Below are 13,693 nucleotides of genomic sequence, written 5' to 3'. Positions count from 1 at the left end.
CAACTGCTATGCTGTTTTTACTCTAACCTGGGCCAGGTTTTGGTCCTGTTGCAGCTTATTTCTCATAGGTCAGTAGCCAAAAAAGATAGTATTACAGCTTTACATCCTTCCCAGCGCACTTCTTCGTGATTAGCATCATTTTAGTGTTAATCTGTTGTTTTAACTCATTATAGAATGTTGGCAGACGGCGATTTTAGGCCAAGAAAAATTGAAAAGGGTATATTGTAGGTATATATTTCCTGCTTCAGTTGTACCGTGGGCAACCCCGTGCTGGTGGTGGTGTAGTGGTGATGGCAGGTGCTGTGGGAAGACTGTGGTTTGGCCTGGTTGTGTCCTGCCTCACGGTCCACGCCCGCCTGCCCCGATGCTGTGGTATGATATTTGTTTGAATTAGTTATACTTAGTACATTCCAAAATTCGATATTACATGAAAAAGGCACATTCGTAACTTGCCTTGAGTTCTCGGTGCCTTGAAGTACTGAAATTAAAGAATTATGCCCACATCAAGAGGGTCTAACACAGGCTGAAACGGTTGTATCTCCCCATTAAACAGTTTTTCCAAATTTGGGTATAATATTATTCTTTTCTTATAAATTTCTGTGGTGTCACCATGAAGTAAGAAATTAATATATTTGTTAGATAACATCGTTTAGTACAGGAGACTAAACGTGAAATGGAGTTATGGAGCTATAAAAATCTGTACCAAAGCCAATGCAGAATATGAGCCATTAGATAAGCATATAATCTTATATATAAATTGCAAATGGTAATTAGCAACATGCTAAAGGAGGTTATTAATTAAAATGTCAAAATGTCGATTTTTGATCACTTTGCCACAGTGGAAAAACATAAGCAAACTTTCATATTTTCAAATATTACTTCATTATTACTGACGGTGATTTGTGCTGTGTTGAAGTTTTTTGTTGTTGTCATTTTAGTCATCATATTGACATCACCTTACAGACTAAATGATTAACACAATACAATATTAACATTAACTGTACTTATGGGATAAAGATTAGATGAACTATGCGAGATACCATTTTATTTTGTTTCCGAGTTTATGTTTGTTCCAGACATGACCGAATCAGTGGCAGAGTTTCATGCTGCACTGGACGCCATGTTGGCCATACAGTCATGCAGGCACTCCTCCGTGTTTGTGGTGACAGATGGCTCGTACTGGACCTCCCTCGTGTCCAGGGTGAGTATAAAATTGTGCTTCCAGTGTTACTTCATTACTTATCGATCTAAAGCAGACGGCGATAATTAGTTGTATGCTAGAGGATGACTAGCTAAAGAGGAAATTTAATGCACTACTAGATGTAGGCATAAGGTGTTGAATGGTTGCTCACTACTTAGCCTCACGCACTTTCACCAAGTTCTCATGTCCTTATTCACCTAGCATAGAGTAGGTACAGTACTATTGCCAACTAAAGTTCTGTATCTACTGTTTTTCTGTCTACAGTCTTTGAAAATTTGTGACTTGAATCCGAAGCATATGACACAGATGACACTGATCTATGGCCAAATAATTAGTGTCAGTTGATGTAGAGTCATCAGAATGATTTTCATGGCCCTTGGAGACTGAAGTACTGTAGGACAGCCGACAGAACTTTCGCTGCCAAATGTATATGGACGTAAATCGACTGAGCGAATCGTAATAAGGGGGAAGAAACTACCGACTCCTGATACACGCAAACATAAGACACTAACTCTTTCACATGCACCCTGCCATTTCCCTACACACCCCTTCTCAGCCCAGCTTAAGCCATCTTGCGATGTTTTCTTGGCTGTAAGCCTCCTGAATGTCCAAGTCTAATCCTACAGTGTACCATGAAGAACTGGTCATTGTAATTTTTATTTATCAGCATATGTAAAAGAGAATTATTAGATAAAGAGATTCATTGTGGAATGCACTGCTCTGTTTTTAATTGTCTGTTCTCTAATTGTCATTGTTGTTATTGCTGCTGCTGTTGCTGGTGTTGTAACTCCAGGCTTATCTGGACCGTAATCGAGGACTGCAGGATAGTGGCCATTACAACCGGTCACTCCCAGAGATTTTTTTTTAGAGCTTATGCTGAACGATTGAATGGGTTGCCATAGTGTCGTGGATGTGATGAATTTATCGTGGTGTCGTGGGCCGTAATGTAGTGCAGGCATAATGGATTGTGAGTTGTATTTTATTTTGGTACTGTGGCACCTGTTTGCAGCATGTTTGAAGCAGAAAAGAATCCGTATGTCTGCAAATGGCATAGCGTATGATGAACGATAATAACAATGTAATTGTATGACACAAATTTATCCAACCCTCCTCTGGAGTAACTGGCAAGTAGCTGCACTAGAATGTTGCAGGGCAGGTAGAAGTGAACGACAGGTCTAATAATGAATTGCACTGGAACAGGATCTGCCCAGGCTGCGAGCACCCTGGGGTCTGGGAGTTTTCGAGGGCAAGATTCATGGTCAAGACCAGAACACAACTCGGGAACATCTTATCAAGACCGTTGGTGAAGCTCAGCGGGTATGTTGTGCGATAATATATTAATGATTATAATAATATATTAATGAACGAGAGATTGAATTAGCAAGAGCTGCGTACTGGAGTTTGAATTCAGAAGTAAGAAGGTTAGCTAGGAGAGATAAAAGAAGATGTGTGGATGAAAAGGTTGCAGAGACTGAAATCTTAATAAACAAAAATGATGGACAGAGTCAAAGAATAGCATATGAATCGATTAGAGAACTGAGTGGTAATGCAGGTAAACGCAAGGAAATACCAGTTAGAGACAGGGAAGGAAATTTATTGACCAAAGATGGAGATATTAAAAATAGATGGAAAGAGCATTTTGAGACAGTTCTTAATAGATCAATACCACCAGAAGAGGATATACCGTCTGCTCAGGAAGATTTAAATATAGAAACAGGAGAGTTGAGCCTTGCAGAAGTGGAGAAAGCAGTAAAACAGTTAAAGAATAATAAGGCACCATGGTTTATTTCCGGAAATGTTTAAAGTGGAGGGGGATAGATTAATAATGATCTTGACCAAGCTATTCAATAAGATATGGGTGACGGGGTTACTACCATCAGTTTGGAAGAATGGTGTAATTGTTAAAGTTCCGAAGAAGGGAGACCTGAGTGAATGTGGTAATTGGAGGGGAATCTCTTTGTCACCGATAGCTTTGAAAGTTTTCAGTAGAGTGTTGTTAAATAGGTTGGAGCCGGTGGTTGAGGGTATTCTGAGGGATGAACAGGCTGGTTTTAGAAAGGGACGTGGTTGCAATGATCAGATCTTTATAGTTAGGCATTTGATGCAGCAAGTTAATGAAATGAGAGTACCGTTAAGTCTTTGTTTTGTTGATTTTGAAAAGGCTTTTGATAGTGTTTCGAGAGAGACTATGGGGAAGATCATGAGACATTATGGAATACCAGAGGAGTTTGTGAGGGTCATTATGAACATGCATGAGGACACATTTTGTAAAGTGATGGTTGATGGTTGTCTTAGTGATTCGTTTGAAGTCAAGTCCGGAGTAATTCAAGGTGGTGTTCTATCGCCTTTACTATTTATATTGGTCATTGATTACATTATGAAACGCGTTGGAACAGAAACCGGTGCAGGTATACTTTGGGGAGAGAACAGGAAACTTTTGGATTTAGATTATGCAGATGATATAGTTTTGATTTGTGATGGGCCAGAAGAGATGCAGAGAGTGTTGGACTGTTTGGTGAGTGAAGGTCGCAAGGTGGGTTTGGTTATTAATTGTGGAAAAACTGAAATAATCAATATGAATATGGAAAATGCGCAGGAATGTGTAATTGAAGGTATGGTTGTAAAGCAAGTTGATAGGTTTAAATATTTAGGTACTTATTTAGCCAAGGATGGTTCTTTGAACTTTGAATTCGAGGAAAGGTTAAAGAAGGCTAATCAGGCAATGGGAATGCTTAAAAATATTTGGAATAATAACAATTTCTCTGTGCATACAAAAATCAAAATTTATAAGGTAATGGTTAGGAGTATCTTAATTTATGGACACGAGTCTTGGTACAGCACAGTGACTATGGAAAATAAATTCTTGGTGTTTGAAAATAAAGCACTTAGAAGAATATTAGGAGTTAAGTGGTGGGAAAGGATACCAAATAGTAGAATTAGAGAAATAACGGGAGTGCAGCCGATCGATGAATATGTTAGATTCTCACGATGGAAGTGGCTAGGACATGTGTATAGGAGACAGGGAATAGTACGAGGTACACCAGGGTGGGTGGCACTTGGTAGGAGAGGTAGAGGAAGGCCAAAAGAGACGTGGGTGAGGACAATGAGACGGGAAGCTGGAGATGAGTGTTGGGGAGATCTTGAGGAGTTAGCACAAGATAGGATGTGGTGGTGTGAGTTCATCGAGGCCCTATGCATCCCCAAGGGTGCCACAGGAAATGATTGATTGATTGATTGATTGATTACCAAAAACATAGTCTCACTCGTAGCACTATCATAGCAAGGACAATGAAATCTTTCTACTTATACCAAGCCCCGCTGAGTGGAACTCGCATCCCCAGTTTAGTTTCTCCCATACTTAAACCTACAACAGTTCAAGTCCAACTGTTGCTGATTTTTTTTTCATAGTGAATGGAGGACACTTGTAATTTTGTATATGAAATGTTTTATATGTATTTAATTTCTTCTCCTTTCCCTGTTCATCTTCTGTATATGTAAAAAATCAATGTGCCCTCAGTACTAACAAAATCGCAATTTGTCTTTCTTTCCTTCGCCTTCATTGCAAAAAAAAGAGTATTTGCAAACTTTTGGACATGGGTTCTACTGTAATTTAACCCAGGTCGTTTCCTTTAAGTTTCCCGTTTGTAGTTTACTGGTCACACACACACGCACACACACACGCACACACATCAATATATACAGTGTATATTATATATATATATATATATATATATATATATATATGAGTTCTATTGCAAATGATTTGATGGACATTCTTGTTGGATCATCGTCTACTAAAGGTCCAACCGCACTGGCTTCTGTGCTTACGGGCAGTGTGCCACTGAAAATGAGTAGGCACTGTGCTTGCAAATTAGAGACCATGAAGAAAACCATGAAGATCTATGCATACAATGTAAGAAGACTCGCAGAAGATTACAAACTTGATATCTTAATGACTGAACTAGAAAACATTAGCTGGGATATTGTGGGTTTGAGTGAGACCCACAGAAAGGATGAAAAAGTAAATCAGCTCGAAGAGAGCAACCATCTATTTTATTACAGAGGAAAGCCAAATGGAAGAGTTAGTGGTGTAGGATTTCTAATTAACAGAAAACTTGCAGACAACATTGTTAAATTAGCAGTGTATCTGACAGAGTAGCATTTGTTCTCATTAGACTGTGCAAAAAATATACCCTGAAAGTAATACAGGTATATGCACCAACTTCTCAAAGCTCAGATGAAGAAATAGAAACATTCTATGATGATATCTCCCAGATTATGGAAAAAGAAAAGACCACATATACAATTCTCATGGGAGACTTCAATGCAAAAGTTGGGAAATCAAAAAATGGAGAAGCATGTATGGGAAATTATTGAGTGTGAGAGGGGAACGAAAGAGGAGAAATGCTGATAAACTTTGCTGAAATGTATAACATGAGAATAATTAATACATTCTTTCACAAAAGAGCAGGGAGAAAGTGGACATGGAGAAGCCCAAATGGAGAAACAAAGAATGAAATCGACTTCATTATAGCAGATAACACGATCAATAAGGTAAATATTGGAAGTGACCCTAGAATGGAGGGTTGCACATCCAGGTTCAATTTCAAAAGTGAAAGAAAGAAGATGATTAAATATAAAAAGATATGCCCAATAAAAGTAAATGAAAACAAAGCAGCCATTCAGTTGGAAATAAAGAACAGATTTCAGGCTCTAAGTAATGCTGAATGTGACACTGATCAGCTGAATGACAGGCTAACAAAAGTGCTTCGAGAATCAGCGGAGGTAGTAGGAAAACCTGATACAACCAAAGCCAAGAAATATGCAGAGTGCTTAGAGAATCTGCGGAGGTAGTAGGAAAACCTGATACAACCAAAGCCAAGAAAAATTCAGAAAAGACACTTGAGCTCATGAAAAAAAGAAAGGAAATGAAAGTAAAAAACAAAGATGAAATAGAATGAGCGGAATTAAATAAACTTATCAACAAAAGACAAAGATAAGAAAAAAGAAAGAGAAACATGTATCGGATCAAAGAAACTATCAAAAAAGAAAAAAAGTCTGAAACAGGTCCGAAGTAAAATGGTGCCAGGAAAGCAACAAATTATATCACTGAAAGACAAAAACGGTGAAGTCATTAAATGCAGAGATAAGATGTTGAGGAGAGTTGAAAAAATTTTACAAAGAACTGTATGCATCAAAGACCATAGTACCAACAATAACTAGCTTTTCAGCTGACGCAAGTGAAATACCTGAAGTAACACCAGACGAAGTAAATATTTCTCTTAAAAATATGAAAAGAGGGAACCTCCGGGAAAAGATGGAATAGTAGCGGATTCACTGTTGTATGCAGGAGCAGAAGTACATAATGGGCTTGCTCACTTATTTACCGAATATATAAAAGAAGAAAATTCCCAAAACATGGTGTAACGCAATAGTTATATTACTTTACATAATAGGCTTGCTCACTCATTTACCGAATGCATACAAAAGAAGAAAATTCCCAAAACATGGTGTAATGCAATAGTTATATTACTTTACAAAAAAGATGACTCAAAAGATTTTAGTAACTATAGACCCATTAGCTTATTATCATTTACAAACTCTTCGCTAAAGTCCTTACGAACAGAATACCTAAAAATCTGGAAGAAAACCAACCTCGTGAACTGGCAGGATTCCGAAGGGGATATTCAACTACTGATCATCTACAAACAATGAATCAGCTAATTGAGAAAACTAGAGAATATAATAAATTCACTGTGCTTAGGTGTTGTTGATTACGAAAAAGCTTACGACTCAGTGGAGAACATAGCAATTATAAATTCACTGCGAGAACAAGGAGTGAATAAGAATGCTTGAGAACATTTATAAAACGGGAACTATCTATCTATCTATCTATCTATTGCCAGACGCCTCAATCCCGTTTGGGGTGGCCACAAACAAATCGCCTCCAAGTCGCCCTGTCCCCCGCCATTTCACTGCCCTGCTCCCAACTCACACCCCCCTCTCTCATATACCTCTCCACCCCATCCCTCCATCTCATCCTCGGTCTCCCCCTCCCTCTTCCACCCTCCACCTCACTCACATACACTCTCTTCGTCAATCTTTCACCCTCCATCCTCTCCACATGGCCAAACCACCTCAGTGTGTTCCTCACAACGCTTCCTATCACATCCACATCCACACCACAACGCTCCTTTATATCCTCATTCGTCAGCCTGTCTCTCCACGTGACTCCACAGGTTCCTCTTAAATAACTCATTTCCACTGCTCTCACTCTTGACTTGTGTCCTTCCAACACTGTCCAAGCTTCACTTCCGTACGTTAGAGTTGGTATCACAATACTGTCATGTAGTAACTTTTTTACTTCCATGCTCACTTCCCTGTTTCTTATCACTGCTTTTAAGGAACCAGCAACCTTTCTTCCCTGCTGTACCCTTTCAACTGATACAGTTAAATTACATAAGGACTCGGAAAAAATTAAGATTGAGAAGGGCGTGCGACAGGGAGATACTATTTCATCAAAATTATTTACAGCATGCCTAGAAAGTATTTTCAGAAAGACTGGGAAAACAAAGGAGTGAACATAGATGGAGAAAAGCTAAACCATTTAAGATTTGCAGATAACATTGTCCTAATCTCAGAAACAGCTGAGAAATTGCAAGAAATGCTAAATGACCTGAACAGAGAGTCTCAAAGTAGGGCTAAAGATGGACCAGAGTAAAACTACAGTAATGTTTTATCCACATACACCAAAAAGCGTCATTAGAATAAGTAGAGAAATTCTTGAAGAAGTCGAGGAGTACAATTACTTGGGACAAATGCTAAAATAAACGAAAGATAATGATAGTGAAATAAAAAGACGGATTACAATTGGATGGAAAGCTTTCGGTAAACATACAGACATTATGAAAAATGGCTTGCCAGCCGTATGACACGAAAAGTATATAATGAATGTATTATTCTAGCTATGACGTATGGTTGTGAGGCCTGGAAACTGACAAAATCGATGGAAAATAAATTAATCCGTTCTCAGAGAGCAATGGAAAGGTCAGTGTTGGGAATATCTTTGAGAGACAGGAAAAGATCAACTTGGGTGAGATAACGGCTAAAGTCAAAGATATTATAGAAGTAATAAAAGAACAGAAATGTAGGTGGGTAGGCCATGTAGCAAGAACAAGGGATAACCGATGAAGCAAGAGGTTGACTGACTGGACACCAAGAGATTGTAAGCTTAGCAGAAAAGGGCTAGAGTGGATGTTTTCAAGAATACTCCCCCAGTATCCCTGCTTGTCGTATGAGGCGACTAAAAAGGTTGGTGGAGGGTTAGTGCCCCTCCCCGGAAAACAGCTAACTAAAAGACGAACAAGAAGCCTCAGACAAGGACTGACCAAAAGATGACGACCAAGGATCGGACAAAGGACATGGAACGGATCGCAACGTGGAATGTAAGGGATGTGAATGATGAGGTGAAAGAGAGAGATTGTCCAGGTGCTTGAGGGCGTGAAAGTGGATGTATGTGGAGTAACTGAAACTAAATGGGGAGGTGAGAGTGTGAGAGAATGGGAGTACGATGGGGTATATGTGCAGGAGTATGAGAGAACGAGAGGGCAAAAGAAGGAGTGTGTATTCTTGTGAGTAAAAGTTGGAAGAAGAACATATGAGAGTATGGATCAGTTGGCTCAAAGATTGTGTGGGTAAGACTGAAAGTTGGAATACAAATGTAGACGATTGTGTGCATATATGCGCCAATGCAAGACCGTACAAGCAGAGTGAGAGAAGAGTTCTGGACAAATGTGGAAGTGTGCATGGAAAAGTTTGGAAGGAATGAGAGTGTTTTTGATTGGTGATATGAATGGTAAAGTAAAAAATGTAAAGGTGGATGGAATAGTTGGTGAGTGGTGTGTGCCTGCTGAGATATATGAGAATGGGGCAATGATTGTTTATGTGTATGTGGATGAAAGAATGAGAAGATGTAATGGATGCAAGAGCTTATAGAGGTTGGGGGAGTGGACTTTCTGACCACTACTTGGCGATGACCAGAATCAAGATCCAAGTAAGATGGAGAAATAGAAGAAGGGAAGGACGGGAGTAAGGAGTAGTTGCAAGGAGAGTGGAAAGGTTACAAGAGAATGAGAAAAAGGCAGAATATAAGAGAGAAGTCGAGGAATGATTGGGTAAATATGAATTGGAGCAGATGGGGGACGTGGAAGGTGTGTGCAAGATATTCACAGAAGAAATATGTGCAGCATGTGATGTGGTGTGTGGGGTGAAGAGAAGACGGAAGGGAGTGAAAGAAACAGCATGGTGGAATGAAGAGGTGAGACAAACTGTGGCACAAAAAAAGAAACCATACAATGAATGGATGAGACTAGAGGTGAGGAAGAAGTTAAGAGGCGGAAGAGAGAGATATATGTAGAAAGAAAGAGGTGAAAAGATTAATAGGAGAGAGTAAGAAGGGAGTGGATGAAGGATTTGGAAGGTTTTTGAGTGTAAGGTGGAGGGACTGTAAGAAAATGTTCTGTAAATAGGTGAAGAGAGTAAGACAGGGTGGTAGTGAAGTTAGTAGGCGAGTGAAAGATAAAAATGGTAGATTACTGGTGGAGAAGGGAGAAAAAATGGAGAGAACACTTAAAGGAATTGTTGAACATAGAGGACGGAAGTAATGCGAATATAAGTGGCTGGGAATGGCTGGGAGAAGGAAGGAGGTGAGATGACAGGAAGAAATCAGTAGGACACAAGTTGTGGATGCAATGAAGAAAGTCAAATTGAGGAAGGCCCCAGGAATTGATGGAGTGTGTGGTAAAATGCTGAAGCATGGGGGAGAGATAGTAGCAGAGTGGATGTGGAAGATGTGCAGATTGGCCTGGGAGGAAGGTAGAGTCCCGTAGGATTGGAAGTCAGGTATAATTATTCCCTTGTACAAAGGAAAGGGGGAAAAAGAAGTATGTGGCACTCATAGGGACATTTGTCTTCTTACTGTAATAGGAAAAGTGTATGGTAGGATGCTTATTGACATAGTGAGGGAAATAACAGAGGAATTAGTTGGAGAACAATAGGGGTGCTTTAGGAGGGGAAGAGGTTGTGTGGATCAGATATTCATTCTTAGATCTTTAGTGGAAAAGATTCTAGAGAAGGGAAAGAAGTTGTATGCGACCTTCATGGATTTGAAAAAAGCATATGGCAGGGTGGATAGACATTGATTGTGGAAAGTATTAATTATGGAGTAGATGGGAAGTTGTTGAATGCTGTGAAGAGTATGTATAATGGTGCTAAGGCTTCAGTGCGTGTGGATGGTGAACTGAGTGAATTTTTCTCTTTGAAGGCTGGGTTGAAACAGGGACGTGTCATGTCTCCATGGTTGTTCAATCTGTTCATGGATGGGGTAGTAAAAGAGGTACAAGGTAGAGCAGTGGATGTTGGAGTGGCCCTAGCGAGAGAGGGTAATGTTTGGAAACTCCTTGTACTGTTGTTTGCAGATGATACTGTGTTATTAAGTGAAGACGAAGGGGAGCTTCAAGGCATGGTGGATGAGTTTGAGAGAGTGTGTAAGAAAAGGAATCTAAAGGTGAATGTAAGGAAGAGTAAAGTGATGGTCTTTGAGAGAGGTGAAGTCAGTGAATGTACAGCAAGGTTGGATGGTGAGGAAATGGAAAATGTGAGTACGTTTAAGTACTTGGGGAGTGTGATGAGTATGGATGAAAGATTGGAGGGTGAAGTGCTTGAAAGGGTACAACATGGAAGAAAGGTTGCTGGTTTCTTGAAAGCAGTGATAAGAAACAGGGAAGTGAGCATGGAAATGAAAAAGTTATTACATGACAGTATTGTGATACCAACTCTAACTTATGGAAGTGAAGCTTGGATGTTGTTGGAAGGACACAAATTGTGGGAAATATTTTCCCCCAGAGCAGTTGCACTCTCTATTTTTTATAATAGTCATCCCTGGTTAGAAGCAGAGGAAAACTAGAGACTGTTGTTTCTTGTTTGAGCGGTTTTTATAACCCAGAAATTATGTTCTCTTTAATCATTCTTATTATTGATAAACGAAATGCTACTGCATCTAACCCTTGTGGACAACTATATTGTAAATACATGTAATTATATGGAAATTTCCACGGACCTAAACTGCGTCTGCGCGTTAGATGACGTGGTGAGGAGGAAAAGGTCTTCATGTAAAGCAGATGTGAATTTAAGATATTCACATAGTTAAAGTGAATATTTGGTTTAACTTTAGTTTAATTTAAACTAGGATTAATTTGTTAGATTCGCCCTGTATATATCATGATGTAATCTAACTGTATTTAATACTGTAATTTATTAATAGTGGCACCCCTACAATTCTATGAGGAACTGAGGGCCCGCCATTTTCACTCACTGTGCTCCTAGACCTCATCGGGTTGGCTTGTACATACACATTCAAGGATGCTTAACAGCCCAAGCAACTACAGAAAGGCAACTACAGAAAAGCAGCCTCATCGTCATTGGTTGTCCAACCCTCCCTCTTCACTAGCTAAGTAACCTTTACGAACTGGCCAATACATGGGGGGATTAGCTAAAAGATAGAAGAGAAATAGTTACTGTAAGTGAATTAAGGTTAAGTTACGGTTCTCCTAACTCTATGAGACTTGTTTGAATTTACTTAAGGACAACTTTAGGGATGAGTAACGACCTACGAGTTGTTTACTAGAAAATACTAGAAATTTTTCACATTGTTAGTGCCCTCATGAGGCTACCGACTTGTATACATTAAATATTTTTCACATTTTGGTGCCTCTACTGAGTGAGGAGAGCCGATGGGTGCCGAAGCGCTGAGGTGTTTAAAGTTCCTTTCGTCTTGCATAATTTACTACCGCGTTCTGTTGAAGTGTAGGACATGGAAATACGTATCTACCGAGCTCCGAGAGGAAGGGCAAGCTCTTTCTCTGAAGATGAGAGGCTGAATGCCGTATTAGATGGGGAGCATGACCGTACTGTCCTATTCTTGGGAGGAAATGATATCCATAAGGAATTGGAGGTCAATGAAGTAGTGGAGAATATATTAGCCATGGTAGGAGCCATAGAAGGCTCATGTAAATCATCGGTAGCCATAACCCTCCTGGAGCCAAGAAACCTACCTTATGGCTTTCCAGGTTGCTATAGAACTATAAATTAATCAGCAGAGCTGTGAACAGGAAGTTGCAAAGGATCAGGAAGGGGAGGGATTTCATACTTTTTAACGCCAAGCCCTTCCAGGCAACGTTGAAAGCTGATGGTATACATTGGAACCGTCATGGTAGGGAAGCGGTTCTGCAGAAATTTATAACTTATATAGAACGTAAGAAAGGACAGTTCTATGCTATACAAGCTATGGCTGGGCCTATGGAGTATTAAGGGGTAATTAGTCTGAGCTCGGGGAATATGGTTGTTTTGGGAACTGCATGTGGGGATGAAATATAACCCTAGAGGTTTAATAACCCTGGGGGATAGGTAGAAATTATAGACCTAATCTCTACACTCCTCAAAATTAAATAAATAATTAGGTGAGCTGTAATGAATACATGGAAATTGAGAGGGGGGGATAAATACAACCTTAGAGGTTTAATAACCCAGGAGGATAGTTTGCACAAAGAGGACCTAATCCCTACCCTCTTCGAAATTTTAAAAAATCAGATAATTACTAAGCTGGGGTAAAATTGTGGTTGAAACTCATAATTAAATTATTAAATTAGAAATCAGTCAACATGTCTGTTTCTATACTGCAAAGACCTAGTAGTAAGGCAGGATGGGTAACTAGAGCCATTAATGTTTGTGAACAGTCGTTGGACGAAATATTTCTGTCCAAGGAGAAATTAAATAGTCTTCTAAATATCCTGAAAGACCGATGGAACAAGTATGAAGAAAGTTATATAACTTTAGAAGCGCCTATGGTAAAGGCTGATGATAAGGAACTTTTAGAGTCAAACTACGAAGTTTGAAGGTAAATTAGAAGAATACTTAACTGCAGTAAAGACACTAGAGTCAAAATTAGCCGAGACTGCCGCGGAAACACAAGTTGTGGAACAACAGAGTAGAGGTGTGTTACCACAAATAACGCTTCTGGAGTTTGATGGGGAGCAGAACTGGAAATCTTTCTGCGACCAGTTCAAATATTTAGTACACGATAGAACAGATCTCTCTAAAGTCAGTAAACTTACATATCTGTTAGGACAGGTCAAAGGAACACCATATCAACTAATAAAATAATTACAAGTAGAAGAAAATAATTATGAGGTGGCCTTGACCTTCCTTAGACAAAACTACGAAGACAGGGAGCAAGTTATTACTCAGTTACTGAAGGCTGTAATTTAATTACCCATACCTAGACACGATTTTGATTCCTTGCAAAAATTTAGAATTGCTATAAGTTGTAGTTAAGACGATATTAAGGCATCAGATTGGATGGTTTCAAGAACTGTGTCCTTAAAGCTTTCACCGAAAACCAAGGATGCTTTGTATGGTAGGTATCAAAAGAATAAT

General features: G+C 39.4%; 1 protein-coding gene across 1 annotated transcript in view; it reads left to right on the top strand.

The window, feature by feature from the left end:
- Positions 1-1,078: 1,078 nt before the first annotated feature.
- Positions 1,079-13,693, top strand: part of LOC145398699 (uncharacterized) — a 35,555-nt gene continuing 22,940 nt past the window's right edge. Inside the window, exons 1-2 of the mRNA XM_080271501.1 lie at positions 1,079-1,201; positions 2,402-2,518. Coding sequence (XP_080127627.1) covers positions 1,079-1,201; positions 2,402-2,518 — 240 coding nt within the window. The remainder of the gene's footprint in view (positions 1,202-2,401; positions 2,519-13,693) is intronic.

This window comes from Coenobita brevimanus, chromosome 46, assembly GCF_032717465.1.
Source record: "Coenobita brevimanus isolate Jiangsu-jjx chromosome 46, ASM3271746v2, whole genome shotgun sequence".
In the NCBI taxonomy this organism is placed as follows: Eukaryota; Metazoa; Arthropoda; class Malacostraca; order Decapoda; family Coenobitidae; genus Coenobita; species Coenobita brevimanus.
The sequence above is the reverse complement of the archived record's forward strand: the minus strand, read 5'-3'. Positions and strand labels throughout refer to the sequence as shown.